This window comes from Tachysurus fulvidraco, chromosome 19, assembly GCF_022655615.1.
Source record: "Tachysurus fulvidraco isolate hzauxx_2018 chromosome 19, HZAU_PFXX_2.0, whole genome shotgun sequence".
NCBI classification, from domain to species: Eukaryota; Metazoa; Chordata; class Actinopteri; order Siluriformes; family Bagridae; genus Tachysurus; species Tachysurus fulvidraco.
This window is the reverse complement of record NC_062536.1, coordinates 13,654,956-13,679,672: the sequence shown is the minus strand read 5'-3', so window position 1 is coordinate 13,679,672 and position 24,717 is coordinate 13,654,956. Positions and strand designations below refer to the sequence as shown.

The following is a 24,717-nucleotide window of genomic DNA, read 5'->3' as shown; positions in this document are numbered from 1 at the left end:
GTATCTGCCTCATGCAAAACTTTAGCAGATTAACAACATCCACAAACTGTTTTTCAGAGGAAAAAAACAGCTCAACATTGCACCTTCCCACAAAACACGGTACCTGTTCTCACCTCCTAATGCCATCTCCTCACTGCCTTCCTCAGCACCTTCCACCAATTGCATGCTGCCTGGGCAGTTCTTCCCTGTTGCTATGGAGACCTGTTAATATTCCGAATGTGTTTTGCACTGACGAGAGTGCGGCTGTGCACCACGGAGAGAAGGAAAGGGGCATTCCTCCAGAAAAAAATGGACAGCAGCACAGTAAAGAAGTGTGCAGGAATGGAACAAGTGGGGGAGTTAAAGAGGCGTAAAGGCTTGCCCTGATTATAAGGGCATCCAGCGGCGCTCTACTGCAGCACTAGTCAATGCAACGTAACAACAGAGAGTAGAAAATTGTAACTGCTTGTGAACATGTTATAACTGCAATGCTAGGTCTAAAATAATGCTGAGCTTATATCTTCATAACGGAAGCATGCGTTCCAAGGGGAACTAGAACTCAGATTTGTGCCGAATTTATTAGAAGGCCGTCATCATCTAATAGGAAATAACAAACTCGCATCAGAAAATGGACCCTGGACAAGCATGGATACATCAGGGAGATCATTAGAAGATCACTTGATGGAAAGTGATGCTCCATTATTGCCATTTATGTTGCATATCTTTAATACAACTGTACTATTCATTTAAAACTGTGAAATGGAAATGGCCAGATTATGCCAAATCCATACTCTTAAAACATTCTAACATGCAGTAACTGCTCTGATGGTAAGTGTGTGTATCTCCTGCATCTATTTTTTGACAGAAGAAAGAAGGCACTGTGCTTGAAAGAAGACACTGTGCTTTAAGAATTTTTTTTTTTTTTTTACAAGTATTTCTATTTTGACCTCGCCTATTATGGGCAATATCACAACAAAGTTCCACAAAAAAGTAAATGTTGATATTAAATACATTTCAAACCCATTTTTGAGACACCCCAAGTTGACAAGCATCTAAAATTTGAAGGCATTATCTTCAACCACTAAAATTCTGCATAAGTGTATTCCACCATCAGATTGGAATGTCAGTGTACTGGTAAAAAGGGTTGAATGTGTACATGTCAGAGCAGGTGCCTGTTAAACCCTTCCCTGTACTTGAATAATTGCTTGCGAGGTTCTGCTTGATGCTCCCGGTGCTTTGCTGGTTGGGGAATAAATGATTAAGTGATTGAGTAAATCAACAAAATCTCTTTAACAGATGTGTCATCAAATTGAAAAGTCTCTGATGTTCATGTACAACAGCTGGATGTTATATAAGTGTGCACAGGTTTACAATTAGCAGGTGTGATTCAAAACAATGATTTTATCTGGACTAGGGAAAAATCGTTTGTATTTTCAGTTAAGCTTCAATTCAAGCTGTTGTGAAGGAGCTTCGGGGATATTTTGACACCTGGTAGCTGATTACTAAATGAATCAAATAGGCTTATTTCCATTTTGTTTTGACATCTTTTTACCACTGTGCTGGTTAAACATGCTCCTGTCATGTGGGTCATGGTGGCTTGTCGTCAGTAATGTCATCATAATCCAAACATTTTCTGTTGCACCACTCAGGACTCGAATCTCCAACACTCCAACAATCTTCCATTACAGAAGGTGGTTAGCAAGTTCGCCTCATGCCTCTAGGGTTAAGGGTTTGATTCCTATCTCTGCCTTTGCTTCTGGTTTCTTTTGGGTACTCTGGTTTCCTCCCCCAGTCCAAAGATTGGCATTTCTACAGTGTGTGCAATTTGTCCAACTTAGTGCTACAGGTCCACTGGGATGGCCTCCAGGGTCCCAGTAACCATGTACATGATAAGCAATTGCTAAGTAGGAAATTGGTGAATCTCCCTGTCATTGAGGTATAATATATAGTATTTCATGAACTTGACGTGAAAACCTACATTATAGGCAAAGAAACGGTCAGTTTTAGCCAGAACCCACACCTTTAGTATGGTCTACTGTATATTTGGGTGAAGTGCATCGAGAGTGATGCAACAGAGAAATGTTTGCAGGTTCAAATTACAGCAACACGGCTGAGAGTCCAAAAAAGTAAAATTGTCTGAGTGCTCTCTGGGTGGGACGGATGGCATTCTCTCTCTCCTATCAATCACAGTGACACTAGCCAATCTTGAGTGACTGTGAGCTGATGCAAGCTGAAGAGGGCAGATAGCACTTTCCTGCATGTGTGTGCATGAACAGCAGTCGGATTCAGATATTGGTTGACTGTATGTTTCTTTAAGGAAGCATGTGAGCCTTCTCCCTCACTGCATGATAGCTGTTATATGACAGCGGTGAGCTGGCTGGTAGCTGGGACTAACATGCTGAGGCTTTAGACGTAAAACGATTTTCAATGTAAAATTTTTCCTTTCTTTAAAATAAAAGACGGAGCAAAATATTGTCCGGATGATCTCTTTGAAGGACTTGGAAGCTCTGTCCCTCTTCAAATATAGAGAGACTCAGACATCTCAAAAGGACTTCGGCTTTCTGTTTGAATTCTTTAAAACATATAGTAGATGCCTTCAAACACACAAAATACCTTATTTAAACACTGGACATATTGTTCCAGCTGGATCCCAGCGCACCTTCGGCTTCTATTTTTCACCCACATGTGAAGTGAGGTCACATGGTATGTCTCTAAAAAGCAAGACTGACCTCTGAACCTCTTTTTCAAAGAAATCTTTGGAGTTGTTTGAGTCTCTCTCTCTCTCTCTCTCTCTCTCTCTCTCTCTCTCTCTCTCTCTCTCTCTCTCTCTTTCTCATGATCTGTCAGGTCTGGCAGCTCTATTAGAACCTCCAGCAAGGCAAAGAATGCATGTATTATTAATTTTGAGCAGCTTGAGGCAGCTGCTCCTTCTTGAGCCTGCATGCTCACCTGACCTAGTCTTCTGTCTGCAAAGCATTGAGCAACAGGAGCTTGAAGGCATCGTTGTAGACATACAGTATATACAGCTGTAATAATGTATAAAGTGGTTGCGTGTAGCCCTCCAGTTGGGATCATTTCTACATTATAGCACAAGCAAGAAGTGTTTTAATATTTGAAATATTTACAGGTTGAGCTATGGAAAGTAAAACCTTGCAACATTCCTTAAAGAGCTTTGTGAATTCACAGCATGTATCAAAATGTAATCCTTATCGGATTTTCACCGGAGCCACGCTCTCACTTAACTCATTTAACTCTTCTACATCTCATATTGAATTTCTTCTGATTGCTGATTGCGTTTTACTTTCAGTTCCCCTGCTAGTTAGGGTCACTTTGTGAATTTGTCCTCATTCTAAAGAGTTTGCAGTCTCTGTAGCCTTAAAACAGCAAAGCTTTACAGGGAATTAAAAAGCACTGGGGTGCCAAAGTGTTGGAGCAAGATAAAGTGTTAGGAAGGAGAGTGCGGTAGATGGGAGAGATGGGAGAAGGGAAGGACACACAAAGCATATTTTGTTTCATGTTTTTTATCTGATCGGATGAATAATGCAGCAATTCTGTCTTCTGTCACATTAACAGATTCTTGAGCTGTGAAAGATGGGGCTCCAAGAACTGGGTGGAGAACGTGGATGCAGAGGGAGAAAGAATCAAATAATAAAAGGCATTTTCATAAAAGATAAAGGAGTGGATATTTTGAATCCAATACAGGGGGCGTGAAAAGATTTATGTCTAGCTGCATGCTGGGAATTAAAGGAGGAAAAAGGACAGCAAATCAACTTCTGTTGTTTCCTTTAACGTAGGAAAGTGTGAGCATGTGTGTGTGTGTGTGTGTGTGTGTGTGTGTGTGTGTGTGTGTGTGTGTGTGTGTGTGTGTGTGTGTGTGTGTGTGTGTGTGTGTGTGTGATTGAGAGAGAGAGAGAGAGAGAGAGAGAGAGAGAGATTCACTAAACCTTCGTTGGATTTTCTCCTTTCTGATCTTTAATTGCAGTCTCACAGAATCAATAGCAGATAGCAACCACATACAACTGTACTTCAGTCAAAAAAGGAGAAACATTTAGCTCATGTCATGTCTATAATACTGTACAGCATGTATTATTCACATTACATTTCATGCATGAAAGTCTCAGTGTAGATGCTTGTGACAGGCCATTTTAATCCCACCTTTATGAAACTTTGATGAGTGTTCATATTGCCTCTGTCACAGTGTTGCCATGTGCTTTCAAGCTCCTTGCACAATATGACCGTGTACAGGATATTATTCTGCTTTTACACACAATGTCAATATCACACTCTCGTTGGATAACACACAGGAAAATACCTGAAACTTTTATTTATTTATTTTTGTTTATGCGTGTCCATGTACACGGTCTCGGTATGTGTTCACTGAGAGTGCCAGTGTTTGTCTTGAAATGAATGTACACTTAGAAGCATAAAAAAGGTTCTTTTTATGATTTTTTATTCTCAGGCACTTGTGGTCCATTTTATTCTCCTGTGGCTAAGTTCAATATCCCATCTGTCACAGCTGGTTCTTTCTGTCTAAACAAAGGCTGCAGATGTGGCTCTGTGCTGTAATTTGATTAGGACTATTGGAGCAGCAGGATTGCAGCACGGGGTGAGTGCCACATCCAGGAAATGGTGCTGGTGAACCCACCTGTGTGAGGTTTGATATTGGGAGAGTGAAAATGTCCAACCATGACAGCTATACTCATTAGCACCTTTCAAAGGGTTTGTAATTGCTATCTTGGGTTGTTAGGAGAATTAAATTTCTGGTATGTTTAGGAGAATTCAAATTCTATGTAGGTACACTGCTAAATGTTAAGCTGTAACAACCAGGGATAAGGATTTAAGTCACACAGTTCTCAATCAGACACGATTCTGACTTCAAAGCCAATAACTTACAATTCAGCTTTGAGTTTTGGGCTTAAAAATGGCTCTGGATTTAAAGCTTATAACATAAGTCACAAATTAACACTTGAAGACTCACAACTTGGCTCTGACGAATGACTCGGCTATATTTGAAACGGGTACTGTCAGGAAAAGTATAGATTAAACTTTACATGCAATCATGCCCAGAGTTTGGTCCTTGCCCCCCTTCTCTTTCACTGTTATGCTGGTGATACTCAGATTTATATTAGTAGCATAATTTCCAGCACTTTATCACTCCGTTTCTAATAACCTGTATGCATGATATCAAACACTGGATGCAGTAAAATCAAGGATCATATGCCTTTTCACTTGGTATTGATGGTTTGACTGTTAAACCTTACTCTAGGTAATAATTTTGCGGTTATCTTTGATAAATCTTCTCTCTTAGGAACTCCACATTAGGGTATAATTTAAAAGGGGCAGAGGTGGCACAAGTGGTTAAAGCTCTGGGTTGTTGATTAAAGGATTGCGGTTTAAGACCCACTACTGCCAAACTGCCACTGTTGGGCCCTTAAGCAAGGCCCTTAACCCTCTCTGCTCCAGGGGTGCTGTATCATGGCACACTTTGCCATTTTAAATGTAGATTGAAGACATATCTTTTTATTCAGATATAAACATAATACATCTTACAACTGTGTGCTCCATTAGATATACATTATTTTGTAGCTCTGTTTAATATTATGAACAGCAGCTACGCTAATTCCTCTCCACTTTCTTCTCTTTTTTCTACCCATACCGAGGCATTCAGTGATTGTGCCGGCTTCGGTTGTGTACCAACTCCTTGTGGTCTCTGAGGACAACAACCTCTCAATCAATACATGATTGTCAGAGTGTATATGATTGTAGAAAGGACATTATTCATAATTAAACTCTTCAGAGTTTATAACAATGTATAACCCTCCAATGTCACCCAAATGAGGATTGGTCTGGTTCTTCTCAAAGTTTCTTCCTCTTCCATCTAAGGGATTTTTCCATGGCACAGTTGCCTCAATCACCTAAGGTTTGCTCATTGGGGATAAATACAAACACATTTAAATAAAAGTCTAATACTAATCTTGAATCTTTGTACGAATCTTTTTGTAATGTTACATTTTTTGTACTTTTTACAATATTTCTTATGTTTGGTAAAGCTGTTTGAGACAATGTCTATGGATATAAGCGCAATACAAATAAATTTGAATTAAATTGATTTAAATTGGGATTTCACTGCTGCATATGCTACAACTGAAAGACCATCGAGAGTAATTATCTAATTATAAAGCTTACTTCTAGCTACTTGCATCCTGAGTCTTTACACATAACCTAAATGTACTAAGCTGGGGTCTGGTTTTGTTGAGATATACAGCACTGTTTCATTAACGTAGTGTATTGCTACTCTATATCTCAGGGGTTTGAGCCTGGACTCGTAGATGACTTCTTGTAGCTTGTCTCAGACTCATAAAACTCATAAGCATCTCATAAACAAGTCTAATAATGGCACACTGCATGCTTATTTATCAGGTAGTAATATATAGCATGTCTAATGCCTAAAGTCTAATATTTTTTATCTCTAGGTGTGCTGAGCCTGCCGGACAGCCTGAACGCACACCATGATCAGCAAAGAGGGGGCAAGAATCCAGAAGGTCATGTTTTCACCCAGGCTGAACTGCGCACCATCGAGCAGTCTCTTCTGGCCACCCGTGTGGGGAGCATTGCTGAGCTAAGTGAGTCTGTGTATGTGTGTGTGTCAATGTTTGATTCTGCAGTAACAGTCTATTAGACATGGCTACACTAACTGAATGCATTTCCTTCAGTTTATATTTATTGTATTATTTATATAGTCATGGTTAGGATGACCATTTGAAATTATATAAGATATAAACTGCAGTATTTTCAATATATCCCAAAATACAATTTATTATGAAAGTAAAACTCATGGCTTTTGTTTCAATCACATTTGTAGTGTATGTGTTATTACTACAGGTAATAATTTCATAGTATTTCCTTGTACTGAAGGGAAGGATAAAGTTTACTAGAGGCTAGTTTATGGAAGGCAAGGGACATCTTTGTCAGTAAATGTTTAAAAAAGCACAATCGTATACTCAAGATGAGATTGTAATGCAGAGGGAGCTCATATTTCCAGGGTCACCGGCTTGATCTTGAGCTTGATTTACTGTCTGAATGGAGTCTGAATATTTATACTGTGTCCATATGGGTTTTCTTTGAGCTTTAGAGTTCCTTCAAACTTTAAAGCAGCCAAAATATCTGTGGACAAATGACCAACAGAGTCGTATGTGGTTCTGTCACAAAGATTGAAGCTCAGGAGAATTGACTTGAATGCCTTTATAGGCTGTACCATGACAATTCTCCACCACTGGGACAAAGAAGTTTAAACATGTTCCAGCCTGAAATGCCCCTGTGCCAAAGGGTTGAAGTGGAAGAACTCAAGTGTCCTGCACAGAGCACTAACGTCAACCCCACTGAACACCAGAATGAACTGGGAAACTGACTGCACCCCAGATGTCCTCACCTGACTTCATTGTCTGATCTCACTAATGTTCATGTGGCTAAATGAATATAAATCCATAGCCATGCTCCAAAATCTAATGAAAAATTCAATAAGCACGTATTGTTAGTATGTAAGTTAGTAATTATTACGTATAGCAATCTTTGACCAATTGGACCATACTATAAGGACATGAAAGGTCAGATGTACACATACATTTAGCCATATTGTGTTTAAGAAATGAGGCAGAAATGAGAGACCGCCTTACCAATGCAGACCTTTATCAGCAATTGAGAAACCAGAAGGATTTTTTGGAAACTAGCTTTGCTAAAGCTTTTATCACTAGTGTGGAACCTTTGTTTTTATTGGACTTTAACACATACCACATACCCTCAAAGTGGTTAGATCTCTCAAAAGATGAATTATACACATCAATGCTGATTTAAAGTTAAATCCCTATTATCATTAGAAACTAAATAAGTTACAAAACAAGTGAACTTCTAGTAAATTTTCTTCCCCCTGTATATAACAAATGTGGTAGTCAGAGATTAGGTTCAAAAAATTCTGGAACATTCCTGTATAATAAATCAAGACAGAGCAGCATGAGTAAAATAGGAGCTCATTATAGAATTATCTCTGACTAATCCACTGACAGCTATGGGAATTTGATTTTAGCAACCAACCGTGTTGCATTATCATTTAGAACAGTACACATTAAGTCATTTATATACAATACATTTGAATATCCAAGTTATAAATACTGCAAAATGTATGCAATTAGGTATTAGAGAAATAGAAATTCTTCTTCCAGTGCACCGTTATTTGAACCATCTTGAACTATTTGACATCTGGATGATCTATTGAGGTATTGGCTGTTTTTAGACTTGTGTGGGTGTAGGATCCAGTGGTCAACAGCTGGAAGGCTCCACCCTAATCCAAACTGGGTGTGCCAATTTTTTAAATGGATTGTTTTCCAGCTAGATCACACCACAGACGAACAGATTAAGACCTATTTGTCTTGGTAGTAGTATATTAGATCTAGAAGTTAGGATTTCTGTATAAAGAGTTGTGTTTTTTATGAAGACTTAACAAAACATGATGGTTATGTATTCAGTCACACTCTTAAGATGGGAAAACGAGTAAGTGACCCCTGTTTAATTTCTCTGTGTGGACTGTGTCGAGGCAAAAGGCCCATCACGGTCATTCTACTCACCCACACAATATCGCATATGCTGACTTTATAACAGTAGTTCAGTATATTAAGGTCTATTAAGTATACACCAGCAAGACCCAGCTGTGTGTGTGTGTGTGTGTGTGTGTATGTGTGTGTGTGTGTGTGTGTGTGTGTGTGTGTGTGTGTGTGTGTGTGTGTGTGTGTGGGTGTGAAAACTTGGGAAATGAAGAGCCCAGCTAAAAAGTAACAAAAGTCAGATTTAGTAACAAAAGTTCAGCAAATATCAAGTTAGCTTGTCAAGGCCAATATTAAAAAAAAACATAGAAAGTAAGTACAGGAGTTATCAAGGAGTGTGAAAATGTATGGGGTTTTATGCAATACAGGGGTAAAAAAAGAAAGAAGGATGGGGTAGGTGTGCAATCATGTGCTTTGTCAGAAGCCAGAAAATAAAGGTTTCTGCCGATTTTGTTGAATCTAGCCTGAAAACCACAATGTAGTGAAATTAATGGTTGAATGTGAGAGAATGGAGGGATAAAGTAAGATTGAACAGATATATACTGTAGATAGATAGTGGTGTGCTTTTGGTGAACATTTTAATTTTTACATATTTATGGTGATTAAGTAATATAAACATGTATGAGCTTCTGTGGGATGAAAAGGCTGATGAGTTTATGATAAAAGGTAAGACAAGTGGCTGAGTACAGGTTGGAGGTTGGAGCTTTGAGCCTAAAGGTGCAAGAGAAATTTAGACATTTGAAATGATCACTACTGTGTATACCCGTATACTGCAGTCTGTATGAGATTTGAATTGATGTCATCACCATAAATCCTATAAGTGTTATGCACATTAAATGTTATGTAATTGTGATGTAGTGGCATATAGCATCTACCTTACATACCTGTCATGCACATCAGTGGTTAAGGTTCAGGGTTGCTGAGCAGAACTTCAGGGTTCAAATCTCAGCACCATTAACCTGTCACTATTTGGCCCTTTAGCAAGGTCCTCTGCTCCAGGGTTATATATTATGTCTAACCCAAATTTCCTAACAAGTTCCTAAAAATTATTTCACTGTGCTGTAAGTATTAATTATTATATTTGTTTAATAATCTTTTTAAAAGAAGTAAATATATAACATCCTATAAGAGAAATGAGATAATAACATATAACTGGTCTAGGGCCAAATGCTCAGTATTTTAGGAACTTATAAATTCATTCTTATTGTAAAGTATAAAAAAGATGCTAATTGTACTTAGGTGAAAATAGGAAGAACCCAGATCAGTTGCCACCTGTTAGCGACATCCTAGCTAACACAAAGGTCATGCTAGCTAGTAGTGGCGTCTTTAGTAGTTTATTTGTGTCTCAAATGGCTTTACTGTACACTATGTGCTACTGTATGTACTCTACGGGGTAGTATAGCTTCTAAAATGGAAGTTAATTTTACTTTCCGGAAATATTAGCTGTTTCCCAGTCGGTGGCAAATGATGTCAAATACATGAAATTCATAGCAAAAAAGTTTAACAGAATTCAGTGATTTTTTTGCATGTTGTAGCCCCAACTCTCTTCCACTACGCAAAGCTGTAAGCATTAAGTGCATGAAGTGTCCAACATTTCACACTTTGTTTTTTCCATTTAAATAGTGCATCATCTGGGTAATGCACTTCTTTCAGTGGGTAAGTGCATTATCTGGGTAATGCGCTTCTTTGACCACACTACTGACACATAATGAAACAGACTAGAGCATAAGTATATAATTTAGATTGCTTCTTTTGTCTCTCTTGGGCCTGCAATGACTCCTATTGCACTGTCCAGCATACTGAAAAAGAAGAAAAAATAGTAGCTACTGGACATAAACACAAAAAAAAAATCCCACACAAATCAGTGTTAGCTAACTGTATTTGCTCCCAAAGAGACCTGAAATGTCTCCGCCATCCTGCATACGAACAAAGTAGTCTGTTGTATACCTGCTTGCTGATTTAAATGCAGTGTAAATTGGATACTTTCACTCAATTAATAGGCTAAGCCTTGAAGCTCAGGTGACCCTGCACTCTGGTATCAGCTTTCTCTCAAGCTAAGACATGTAAAGAAAAGACTTTTAAGACTCTGTTTGGGGGATGTGGTAGCCTAGTGGTTAAAGTGTTGGCTTGCCAATCAGTAGTTTCTGAGTTCAATTCCCATGTCCTGCAAGTTACACTGGATAAGGGTGTCTGCTAAATGCTGGAAATGTTATGTCTATGTGAAAATGAAGTCTTCTACTGTTAGCTAGCTTGCTACAATAATAATAGATATTTACCATAAGGGTATGTTGAGGTCTGTATGATAACATGGTTTACAATTTATTGGAAGGAATGCAAAGGGTAAATAAATCATTCATTTTATTTTTATTGCAATAACAAGGGGCATTGTCATTAAGCAGCTTTAAAGAACACCTGCTCACATACTCTCACACACATCAATGAACTGTTTAACACCAGAGTCATTACACAAGGCCAGAACATTTCTAAAACCCCCATACATCCAGGTGACCACCTGTTTCAGATGATCCCGTCAGGCTAGGTGAGCAAAATGATCTGTAATTTTCTATATCTATATTAAAACCAGTGATATTTTTGACCTAATCTTCTTCCTTTCCAAAACCAAGCCCAGTCCAGCATCATGATGCACACCTTTATCTTATTCTGACACTAGAATATGTGGACATTTGGAGTTTTTGGCACCTGATGAGTTTGCAACTTCTTATTAGAGTTCACTAAACCTTTGCTTTAGTGTTGACAGGCATGAAAACAGTCAGTTACTTAGTTTAGATGCTAGATGCCATATGGTGCCCAACAAGAATGTATTATTATGCCATATTATTTTCCCCTTTATGTCCAGTTCTTAAACATGTAATCCACAAACATAATGCAGGCTTGCTTTCAGTTCTACGCTGATGATAGCTGAACTCGTCATGTTACCCAGCTTAAGCAGAACAGCTATAAAGAAACATGTATAAATAGAAACGTTTATTTTTTAAATTAGTTTAAAAATGAAATGTTGCCCTGCAGTGCTGGGTTTATACCACAGTTTGAGGGCAAACTTGTGCATATGTTGTTATTTTTACAGTTGGTATTCTTATTCTTATTCTGTGGACATGGTGGCATAGCGTTTGGAGTGTTTGCCTTGCACCTCTGGCTTGGGGTTTTAATACACCATCTCTGTAGTGTGTGTGGAGTGTGCATGTTTTTCAGAGGTTTCCTCCATGTACTCTTGTTTCCTCTCTTGTATAAAGACAAGCATTATAGGCTGATTGGCATCTAGAAGTTGTCCGTAGTGTATGAACGAGTATGTGAGTCTCTGATTGTGCCCCACCATGGATTGGCACCCTTTCCAAAATGTCCCATACCTTGCCCCCTTTGTGAACAATGCTGTGTATGAGCCTGGGCTGTTTGAAGCTGTTTATTAAGGAGACTTTATCCATCTAATGTACCACTGGGTCTCCTTAGAGGTCTCTGTGGTCAAAAACACATACTACATAATAAGACCAAGGATTGCAATCCAGTGTGAAGCTTTTACCAATAGGGAATATCTGGTTCATTCTTTGGCTCTCTTATGCTTTTTAATTTCATACTATTACTTTTTTAAGGAAATGCTGTCTGCTACCGGTCTCCGTTTTATTTTTAAAGAGAATCAAAAAGAAATCATGGTTAAATAGAATGTTACACAGTTACAGTACACATTTTAAAGGGTAATGTGTCATGTATTAGCAGGAATGCTGTTGCCATAGTGATTTTGTTTTTTAGGGTTATTTTCGCATGGTTGTAGATACATCCCTGTGTGTCGTGCATGTGGGTGTCTGCATGACTATATGTAGTAAATTTGTATCTAGAGATCAGAGACAACTAGCTTTTATTCCCTCTGGTACAAATGTGCCTTAAATTAATGGCCTCCCTCCCCTTTTATTTCTTAAGAGGATTCATATTATTATGTGTGATTTTAAGACCCTTTTCTTCAAAGCAGTCTCTTAGTTCAGTAAAACTGCTTGGCTAAAAAGCCTTTCTTAGTCACGAGATGGCAATGATGTGTTCCAAGTATCCTCCTGTGGTCATGCATACAGATTGAATTGATTTCAAAATTTGGCCAGGAAATCTGGACTCATATGGGCCTAGTTAATTAAGAGCTGAATTGATTTAACATGCATTTGTGCAATCTTACAATAGAAAGGTGCTCCTGTGTTTTCAGGTGTTTGTTCTATCAAACAGGACATTACACTACACTAGATTAAGGTTCACTACACTACTCGACAATACAGTAAGGTACACTACTCTACACTAGTACACTACAGTACACTGCACTACACTACACTACACTACTTTACTCTATAGTGAGGTACACTACTCCGCTGTACTCTACATTATAGTAAGTAACACTACACTACACTACACTGCAGTACACTACACTACTCTACAATACTCTACATACACTACACTACTCTACTCTACAGTATTCTGCAATACAGTAAGGTACACTACACTACACCACACCACACCACGCTACACTACACTACACTACACTACTTTACTCTATAGTGAGGTACACTACTCCGCTGTACTCTACATTATAGTAAGTAACACTACACTACACTACACTGCAGTACACTACACTACTCTACAATACTCTACATACACTACACTACTCTACTCTACAGTATTCTGCAATACAGTAAGGTACACTACACCACACCACACCACACCACGCTACACTACACTACACTACACTACACTACTTTACTCTATAGTGAGGTACACTACTCCGCTGTACTCTACATTATAGTAAGTAACACTACACTACACTGCAGTACACTACACAACTCTACAATACTCTACAATACTCTACATACACTACACTACACTACTCTACTCTACAGTATTCTGCAATACAGTAAGGTACACCACACTACACCACACTACACTACACTACACTACACTACACTACACCAGACTACGGTAAACTACACTACCCTGCAAAACACCACAGTACGTTAAGGTACACTACACTACACTACACCACACGACGGTAAGGTACTGTACACTACACTACACTACACTACACTACACTACATTACACTACACCACACTACGGTAAGGTACACTACACTACATTACACTACACTACACTACACCACACTACACCACACTATGGTAAGGTACGCTACACTACACTAAATTTCACTACACTACACAACATTACGTTAATGTAAACTACTTTACACTACTTTACTCAACATTACATTACAATTCTCTACACTACTCCACTCTACACTACACTACAGTACACTACATTACTCTACAGTGTTCTACAATACAATAAACTACAGTAAGGTACACTACTCTACACTTCTCTACTCTACACTGCTCTACACAGCAGTAAGGTACACTACTGTACACTACAGTAAGGTACAGTAAAATATAGTATCGTACACCACGGTTCACTACACTAATCTACACTACATTTCCCTACAGTACACTAAACTACACTACTATACAGTACAGTACACTACTACACTATAATACTATACAGTACATTACACGACACTACACTACACCACACTTCAATAAGGTATACTATTCTACACTATACTACATGGCACTACAGTAAGGTACAGTACAGTACTGTACAGTAAAGTATTCAATTCAATTCAAGTTTATTTGTATAGCGCTTTTTACAATAGACATTGTCTCAAAGCAGCTTTACAGAACATAAACACAGAGCAGAAGGTAAACATAATTAATGATAAAGGAATTAACGAATAATAAAAGAAATAAGAATTAACAGAATAAAAATTCTAGATTATTATTAGATGTATATAGTTCACAGTGTGTATGTATTTATTCCCCTATGAGCAAGTCTGAGGTGACTCAGGCAGCAGTGGCAAGGAAAAACTCCCTTAAATTGGTAAAGGAAGAAACCTCGAGAGGAACCGGACTCAAGGGGGAACCCATCCTCATATGGGTGACACTGGGGGTGTGATTGTAATATACAGTCAGTTAAATGTTGTATTGATGTGAGGTTCAAGGACTTCTGATCTCCTGAGTACCACAGAGTCTAACTGGAGATGTCTCAGGATTCTTAGAGTCGGCCTCGGCTCAGTGGACGTCCAAAGGCTTCGTCCCACAGAGGACGTTGGGAGCTGGTACAGTGGTACAAAGTATAGTACAGTATCTACACTACTTTACACTCCACTCTCCAATATTCTACACTACACTACACTATAGTACAATAAAATGCTCTACAATACAATACACTACACTACTCTACACTACTCTACACCACATTACTCTACACTAGAGAAAGGTACATTACACTGCACTACATTACACTACACTACACAACACTACTGTACTTTACACTTCTCTACACTACTCCACTCTACAATACACTACTCTACACTACACTATACTACACAACACTACACTATAGTAAGGTACACTCAGCTCCAATGCATTACATTACTTTACACTACTCTACACTACACCACAATACAATACTCGCTACAGTTCACTACACCACAGTATACTACACTTTTCCACACAACACTAATACAGTATATAAATGCTATGAATGCTGTGTGCTGCATTTTAAACTACATCCCACTTTTTGACTCAATATGAAAATCAATAATAATAATAATAAATAAAGCTGAAAAAGTAAACAAAGTGGAATTTTCTACAATCCATAGAATTTTCCTGAGCCAGAACACAAGTTGGCAGGAAAGTGACCACATAATAATCACATGTAATAAGAACAACACAAGGTAAACAAGAATAGAAGAGACTCTTAAAACAAAGCACAGTTCACTTTTATTACAGAAACAGCTCAATGAAGAAAAACAAAAGATGAAATCAAACAAAAAAAAAGCAGGTTGAATAATTGAAATTGTACAGTAGGACCTTATTATTGTAGGGCCTATTTGTTTTTCACACAATGTGGGAAGCAGAGCAGAATGTAGTGAAAAGAATGCCTATTGGGATTGGACCAATAAAAAAGATTTCACTGCACGAAGAAGACGGAAGATTCCAGATCAATGCTATAAATGTAAACTAATTAAAAATCTGTGTAATGAGTAGTTAAGTAGTTTTTCATTCTATACTTTCCCACTTTTACTATGGTAATTATTTGGATGTGAGCATTCACCTGTGAGTCATTATTTTTTAAAGACCCTAGATTCTAAAAAAAAAAAAAAATCATTGGGATACAAAATATGTAATTTAATAAGCTTTTACCAGCGAAAATGAATAAGCAGTTATAGCAGTGCACTGGGTTAGAGTAAACAGATAAGAGTAGTTGAGGGAAGTGATGACTCATTGGTTAAGCCTTTGAGGAGACAAATGAGGAGATCAAATCTCAGCAAAACAAGGATGTGACTAAAAACTTTACTTTATTTTAAAGCAATAGCTTTTAAAATGAAGCAGAAGAAGAAAAAGAAGAAGAAGAAGAAAAAGAAGAAGAATCATTAGGTATTTTGATATCAAAAAGCAGTTATTCTTTTCATTCATTAATTTTCTACCGCTTTATCCGAACTTCTCGGGTCACGGGGAGCCAGAATCTCAGGCGTCATCGGGCATCAAGGCAGGATACACCCTGGACGGAGTGCCAACCCATCGCAGGACACACACACACTCTCATTCACTCACACACAACGGACAATTTTCCAGAGATGCCAATCAACCTACCGTGCATGTCTTTGGACCTGGGGAGGAAACCGGAGTACCCGGAGGAAACCCCGAGGCACGGGGAGAACATGCAAACTCCACACACAGAAGGTGGAGGTGGGAATCGAACCCCCAAACCTGGAGGTGTGGGGCAAACATGCTAACCACTAAGCCACCGTGCCCCCCTTATTCTTTTCAATAATATGAAAAAAGGCATCCTGATCATTAATTTTAACTCTCAGTTGAGACCAAGAGCATATTTAGCCAGACCCATGTCTGAGACTGAGACAATCCAAATACAGATACCCAGACAGGTTCAAATCAATACAGAAAATATCTTGAGACTGCAGTCCTACAACCCTAATAACATACCTGAAAAACACTTTTACAGACAGTAGCTCTTTCATTAAAAATGGGTTAATTAAAATAAAAATACAGCTTTTCTACATTTTCATTACCGAGTGTCGATAATGATGATCTCAGTGTAACCACTTTGCTAATTCTAATTCTTTCCACCATTTCACTAATGACACTGACTAAATTTAGAGTCTAAAATCACATGGAAGGCTGTTGATATTTTGATGGTGTAGCTGGAATTAGGACCAGCAGCACTCAGAATGCTGCAGGTCAAGGCTTTGTGTGTGTGTTTGTGTGTGTGTGTGTGTGTGTGTGTGTGTGTGTGTGTGTGTGTGTGTGTGTGTGTGTGTGTGTGTGCACAACCATGGTAAACTATACAATCCATATATTTGTGATCTTAGCTATTTGTAATTGATAACATTCTGCTGATTCAGTCCTAAGTAATTCAGCTCCCATTTACAAAAAGTAATCAGTGTTTTGTTGACCTACGTGTACGCTGGCATGGAGTCAATAACCCCTCTGTTGTAAAAGCGCCAGCAGGAGCTGCAAACAGGGCTCTGCTTTTTGGCTCGGCTCCCAGAAGCTGCACTTGTCTGCTTTGGTGACAATTTATTCCACAGCGATACTCGTACATATTCTGTTAATAATGAAACGTACACCATAAATGTGTTTAATAATGGTGACTCAGCTGTCTGGATTTATTTATAATACATGTCACTGAGTATCAGACATTCAGCAAGTAAATCCTGTCAATAAAGTTAAAAAAAAATGTTCCCTTTATTTTACAATGTAGATTTTTTTAAATAATAAATACAAAATAGACCTGGAAATGTGGATGTACCCAGCAACAAGACTACAGTGCAAGAAAAGCAAGAAAATAGTTTAAACAGATTAAAAGGAGCCAAACTACAGTATGAGCCCTATGATCTCCATACTTCATCTGAACAACCCAGTGTTTGACATCTGGCAGAAAAACATGGGCCACAAGAAAAAGATTGGCTATACATGTCAGGAAAAGTCAGTAGTGAAAGGTTCTTGAAGAGCTTTAAGCTTTAAGATAGTGAGTTGCTTGGACACCTTTCTAAAGACATTTAAAAAGCCGTTTGCCAGTAAGCTTAAATAATAATTTTACACTTAGATTTTTATGCAGACTTTAATATACAATATACAGGCCATTTTCTTTACTTGGGATAATAAACAAACAAAGTTGATGTCTTTAATTAATCATTCATTCAATCATCCATTCGTGCATCCATTTATTCATTTATTCATTCATTCATTTGTTTGTCTGTCCAATCATCCATTTATCTATTCATCCATTCATTCATTTAGTTATTTATTCATTAATTCATTCATTTATCCATCCATCCATTTATTCATTCATGCAATTGTACATTTGTTTGTTTGTCTTTCCATTCATCTGTCTATTCATCCATTGATCCATCCATCCGCCAATTCATCAATGAATTTATTCATTTGTTTGTTCCCCTGTCCATCTATCCATCCATCCATCCATCCATCCATCCATCCATCCATCCATCCTTCCATTCATTAATTCTTTCATTCATTCATTCATTTACTCAGTGAAAACTGTATCCTGGTCAGGTTTACAGTGAATCTGTAGCTTATCTCATCAAGCTAGGTGTAAGGAGTAATCACAAGACAAGACATCACACTATCATCACACTAACATTAAACTCTCATAATGGCACACAGTCACAAAACTGCACAATCATCCCTGCGTGTTCAGGAGGCGAGATAATACCAAAGAATCCTCAGGAGAAACTCCTCAATAATAGTAAACCATTTGCAGGATCGAACCATGAACCCTGGATCTATGAGGCAACAATACAATAAATGACTTTATTTTGTCCTAGGGGTATACAAACTTGTGCACTCAGCTGTAAATCCAGTGGAGTATTTACTTCCTTTATTTCTGTCTTTTCATTACCTTTTTCATTATCTGAAGCAGCTATGGTCAGATTTGTGATAATAAACTAAACAAAACAACAAGTCCTCAATTTATAAAACTTTTTTTTCTGGAATTGTCATCAACCCTTGAAACATAAACCAGCACAGCCAAAAAATCACAATGCAATCTTTTGGCTTTAGGTTTTATTGCAACTGTCAGGCAGAGCTTTTAGGATCATTCACAGCAGCACTGAACATTTTCTTCCTCTCTTCTATGGAAGGATTGAAGTCAGGAATAAGTTAAATAGAGAGGTAGAGATTTTTTATAATTGATATGTGTTGTATAGCACCATGGTTTGGGCTTTTCCCCCCATTGTAGTACATTAATGTCTCCTCCAGGAAGTCTTGACCCTGTTCACAGCTATTCATTAGCTTTTATAAAATTTGCCAGAGGGACAAACATATCTGACAAAGAACTTGGCGGAGAAAAGAAAGCCTAGTAGTGAGTGAATGAAGACGTAAGAAAAGGTGCGCTTTATACTATTTCTATTTCTATCTCAATGTATTCTTTTTTCCCTTGCATTAATAGCTTTTTCATGTCTCAATTTCTGAATCGGATTTAATGTAAAGTTTGAGTGCACTGAGAAAAATGCACTGAGAATTGCTAATAGCGATGATGTTCTCGTTTCCATGGAAACAACTTAGAGCCATTATGATGCTAAGCTTTTTGGTGAGCATTTGGTTACTCCTGATTCATTATAGGAAGGAGTCTGTAGTGTCAGATTTGTAACAGTTGCAGAGGTAAAACTTTTCAGGACAGAGGGTTGGTGGTTTCTTAATAACCTGACAAACTGTTTATTTTATTTTTTAATTATATAATTATTTCAAGCAAAAAAAAAAGAAAAGATTGAGTAGCTATAACGTAAGCTATAACAAGAACTATTTTTGTTAGAATTAGATTGATAGAAAATATGAGGAATAATCCCTTTTAAGCATGGTGATTTTGAAAAAAAATCAACTTCAGGGTGGAAATAGTCATCTTAATAACTCCAATTCTTCTGTGGCATTGCAAAGTGGTGTGGTTATTTTCCTATATATGTCCTTTTCAGTAATTAAACCTTTATTGTGATGATTTATGCTCACAATAAAGGAGTCTTTAAAAAAGCAGGCTTTAGCTGGCCCTTCTTATATTTCCACATTTCAGAAAAAAAATATTTTACATCATGTAATAAAAATGAGGGTTTTTCACCCTGGATTCTTTCCTTTCAGTATTCAGATGTTGAATGAAAGCTTCTTTGTTCACATCTTGGCCCTGATTTCTATCAAGGTAGATAAGTTGAACTCACTTGCCCAACACTGTTCAGACAGCCTGAAATAGCTGAGGTCAGTAGACATAATCTTCAGAAGAATCCATCGTACTGCTAATTAGTCATTAAAGATCAGTGGGATCCCTTTGAAATCGGAATGACCAAATCCAATTCCCAACAATGGAACAAAAAATCAGAGCCTCTCCCTTCCCCACTGGAGATGTGGCTGACCATTGTAGACAATTGAGTCTTTAGTTTCTTCCTCTTTATTTCACAGCTTCCTCTTACATGCACAATTTCCCACAAATCGACCATGACAAATGTACTAGGCAGAATCCAAATAGTAAACCGTCAGCCGTAGGCTGCAATATCCTGCAGTCTTCCTTGGAATTGGATTTTAAATGAAGTTTGGATTTTGGTGAAGTAGATTCAAATAAATAAAAAACAGTAGAAGAATGGTTTTAGATGAACATATTAACTAATCAGACTTTAGTTTGACGCCATGTAGAATTTATATAGGAAAGTCCCAGAAGTACTGTAGTCTGATAGATGCGTTTATAATACTGGATGTGCATTAAGTTGCTACTCTACATGATCAGAAAACGAACACGACCATGTCAGTTTGTTTGTGCGTTGTTTGTTACTCAGCCGCCATATCATCAACACAACACAATCAAACTGGTCTTATTTGATATTCATACAAATTAGACAATTTGTGCTCATTTAGTTTTTGAGAGCTTAGCTTCATTGGAACATGTGATCAGGAGGTTTTAGAACTTTGAAATATTTCAAACTTAGAAAGTCAATCTCTTGCGTATTTAATATTTAAAATTTATGATTCTGCATTACATCTAGTTTGCTATTCAAATGGAAGCAAATGTGTGAACAGATTTCTATACAAGGTCAGATTTTCATCATGTCTAATGCAGGTTTTGCACAAACTTTGTGATGTCCATGCCAGCTTGAGTCACACGGTCATTAAAGCAGAAAAAGAGGGTATGAAATAAACACTACATTTAAAAGATGGAAAAAGTGATTGTACATTTCTCTCAAGATGTTGTCAATATTATATATCATTTGTAATGAAAATGGTTGTATTCAGTTAGAAAAGAATGCATAACAGAAATCTTGACAGAAAGCATCTGACCTACAAGCCGTTTGAATGAGACCAGTGTGTATAGGGAGAGGGATCCAAACAGAACAAAACACGGTTTATATGTTCATGTTGATGCAAGTGAGGGTTCAGAGATGAGGCTCAAATAAATACCATAGTCATTAACATGAGCCCATGACTACTAGTATATTTTGGGAAACTGAACCAGCTCAACTCATTAGTAAAGATCACAGGCAACTACAAGCAAAAAATAATAAGTGTTTGATTAAAGTGAATATGGAGCATCGAGGAATTAAATAGATACAGATAGTGATGTTGTGTTACCCCTCTATTGTATAGAGTTATTTATCTAAGCTAAAGTTCTACTGCTGCAAATGTTCTTACTTATTCTATGAACTGGAACAGATTATCTTTCTCTAACAATAAGAAGATCAGATTACAAATTTAATTGCCAAACAGGAGTATAGTGTGGTCTGTATTAGACCTAAAGTTTCCTGGAGAAACTGATACTTATTCCAAAGCAGATGTGTTTGGTATCTGAAACAAATGACCATGACAAATGAATCTGCAGTTGTAAAATGTAACTGGAGGCAACAGTTGAGCTGAAAAATTCAATTTAGTCTTCCATCGTTAGTAGGCCTTCATTATTTGGGCTTTGTTTATGTGATACACACACTAATAAAGTTTTGTGCACAGATTTGAACATTTTATGCTGCATATTTCATACGCCAGTCGGTGAGTATGAAGTAAGTCTTAGAACTCACTCCCAAGTTCAAAATTTGGAGCTTTATACAAGTATATTTAGTGGCAGTGAGGTTACTGTTGTTTATTATATTCATGTAAATAATGGATGGATGGATGAATAGATGGATGGATGGATGGATGGATGCGATGGATGGATGGATGGATGGATGGATGGATGGATGGATGAATGGATGGATGGATGGATGGATGGATGGATGTGTGGATGGATAAAGGAATTGTTAACATTTTTATGCGACACCATGTGGAGAAAAACAATATAATACAAATATTTACTTTGAGTGCTTGATAAGTGTCTTTTGTCATGGACTGCTATGCTACAATGTGGTTTGGAACACAGTCATTAAATTACCACTGAAGACAAATAAAATCTAGACGTTTTCAAAGGTAAAGAGATGACACCAAAAAATGACAGCTATACTCTGACACCTTTCATGTTCCACACCAAAGCAAGGCATTTGGTTTAAATGGCTTTAAATACAGGTTAATCTAAAGTATTGGAGATTCTCGAGCTCATGACTACATTTTTAGACCTGTGTTTGTGTGGCCGCCAGGAAAAAGCCTTCGCATGGTGAAATGTTTACACGGTCATCTACATTTTTTGCTATAAAAAAGCCTTTAAGGTTGAAGACTACGAAAACTAATTACGAAATGACAAACAACCTTGAGTGGTGAATTCAGGCTTATTGTGGAAATTGCAGCAGTATGCAGCTTGTCAGGATTTCTGCAGTAAAAGCTACAGTCATTTGGTTTCATCATACAAGCTTCCGAATGTGTCCATAACATCATATATCCTGTACCGCACTGAGGAATAAACAATAGTGTGCAATATTTCATCAGAAAGGGAGATTTAGAGACTCTAAAGTAAGCAGAGCAGCAGAGCACTAATCACTGTCTGGACCCGCTGGTGCGGCTGTGCAGGGCTTCACTGTAGGAGATTTCACAGACTGCTATGAATAATACATGAGTGGAGTTCAGACACCAGTACCCCTGGCTGCTCCAATCAGGGTTATGGTATTGACACACTCTTTTAAATGTTCCTATTTGTAATCTGATAGAGCCATCTGGTCTTTATCGCCTGCTTCCTAATTATGTCTAAACACTAGGATACAATACTGTGGCAGTGTGTGTATTTTTACACAAGTGATGTGAGGCTGTGAACTAAGTGTATTGTATGTGTCTCAAGAAGTGTAGTGAATAGAAGTGAACCATTTTGTGTCAGGACTTCTTCTTCTTCTTCTTCTTCTTCTTCTTCTTCTTATTATTATTATTATTATTATTATTATTATTATTATTATTATTATTATTATTATTATTATATGTGCTGCATTTTGGATTAGTCTAAAAACTTTTTGTATTTTGTATATTTTATTATATATATATATATATATATATATATATATATATATATATATATATATATATATATATATATTATTTATTTAATATTTAATTTTATACCGTAGTATAATGACATAACCTCCAGCCATCCATCCATTTTTGCTTCTTTTTTCCACTTATTTGCAAGTGTATTTTTCTGCTTATTCTACACAGAGTTTGAGGGGATTCTACCCTTAGTCTGCATTCTATCCCAGGGGGGTTGTTGCCCCATGGACAGGGTGCCAAATCTCACACACACACACACACACACACACACATACACACACACACACACACACACACACACACACACACACACACACACACACACACACACACACACACACACACACACACACACATTCACACACTACAGACAATTTAGACAATTCCAGTCAACCTACAGCACATATCTGTGAGGGAGTACCCAGAGGAAACCATGTTTCCTGTTATTGGAAATGCATTTGATGTGTTAACGGCTTGTGCTTTGAAGAAATCAAGGTCTTGGTCAAGAAGTTTTTATTACAGTACAACAATGTGGGTGGTAATTGGGTTTGGTACTGCTCAACACTTAATGTTAAACAATACACCAGCTTAACACATGCAATACACTTGTCACGAATTGAAAGGCAAGTGGATGCAAGCTTAATTTTCAATCAATTCCATGTTGGCAGGCTGCAGAGTGGCGGCCTATCATCAGGAGATTGCGAGTTTGAATTCTGATAATGCTACAGCCATCCATGACCAGAAGCCAAGAGAGCACTGGTGGGAAGGGATGGCATATTCCCTCTCCACTGGCAATCAAAGCAACACTAGCCAATCACTGCTGCCTGTGAAAGGGTGCATAGTATTTTTTTCTGCCCTGCTATGTCGCAGTTTGTAAAGATATGCTTGGCTGTCACGTGTCTCTGAGGAAACATGTTTTAGCCTTCACAGTTGACAAGGGACAGCTGACTAGAGAGTGGAAATTGGCAGGTTACCAAATTAGGGTGAATACACAGGGGAAATAGCCCACTTAGCATGCAGAATCTCGATCAAAAAAACAAGCAAAGGTCAAATTACTAGGGAAACAGATCAATACAAGAAAACACGATCAAAAACACAGAGAAATCAGAAAGGTCAAAGCCAGATAAGCAATCTGGAAATAATGCTCAGACCTACGAGTAACTGACAAGATGGCAAAAACAGGTATGACAGAATTGTTTAAATACTGAGAGTGAATTGAATATAAACAGGAAACAGATGTTTTAGTGTTCAGGTGAGTGTCACCATTGTGCCAGATGTGTAGTGGAGCAACACTGGAGACACTACAAGTGTTCTTAACAACAAGAGTAATAGTGCCAAGACATGAAGAATCAACACGAAGACGTGGAGGATAGCTGAAACGTGTATTGCATCAGAGAGGGCACATTTTCCAAGAGTATGTGAAAATGTTGAAAAGGAGCAGGTAGAGAAGCTAGAGAATTAAGAGTGATAACATATAGTCTGCAAACAGAAGTACTATGAGGCTTAAAGAAGCAGGGGTTTACTGCAGCCTCTGAAGAACAGGAAGTAAGAAACAGTTTTCAGAAGCAGCTGGTTTTAGTTATCACAAGTCTGTATCTTCTGCCAGAGGGAAGGGGGATGCTCTCTTCTTGCACCG

At 37.8% G+C, this 24,717-nt stretch overlaps 1 protein-coding gene across 3 annotated transcripts in view; it reads left to right on the top strand.

The window, feature by feature from the left end:
* btbd11a (BTB (POZ) domain containing 11a) overlaps positions 1–24,717 on the top strand; it is a 179,870-nt gene that overhangs the window by 100,488 nt on the left and 54,665 nt on the right. For all 3 annotated transcript variants that reach the window (XR_007138679.1, XM_047804098.1, XM_047804099.1), the window contains exon 2: positions 6,453–6,602. Coding sequence is in view for 2 of the 3 variants with exons in the window: in XM_047804098.1 (XP_047660054.1) it covers positions 6,453–6,602 (150 nt within the window). In the remaining variant the exon portion in view is untranslated. The remainder of the gene's footprint in view (positions 1–6,452; positions 6,603–24,717) is intronic.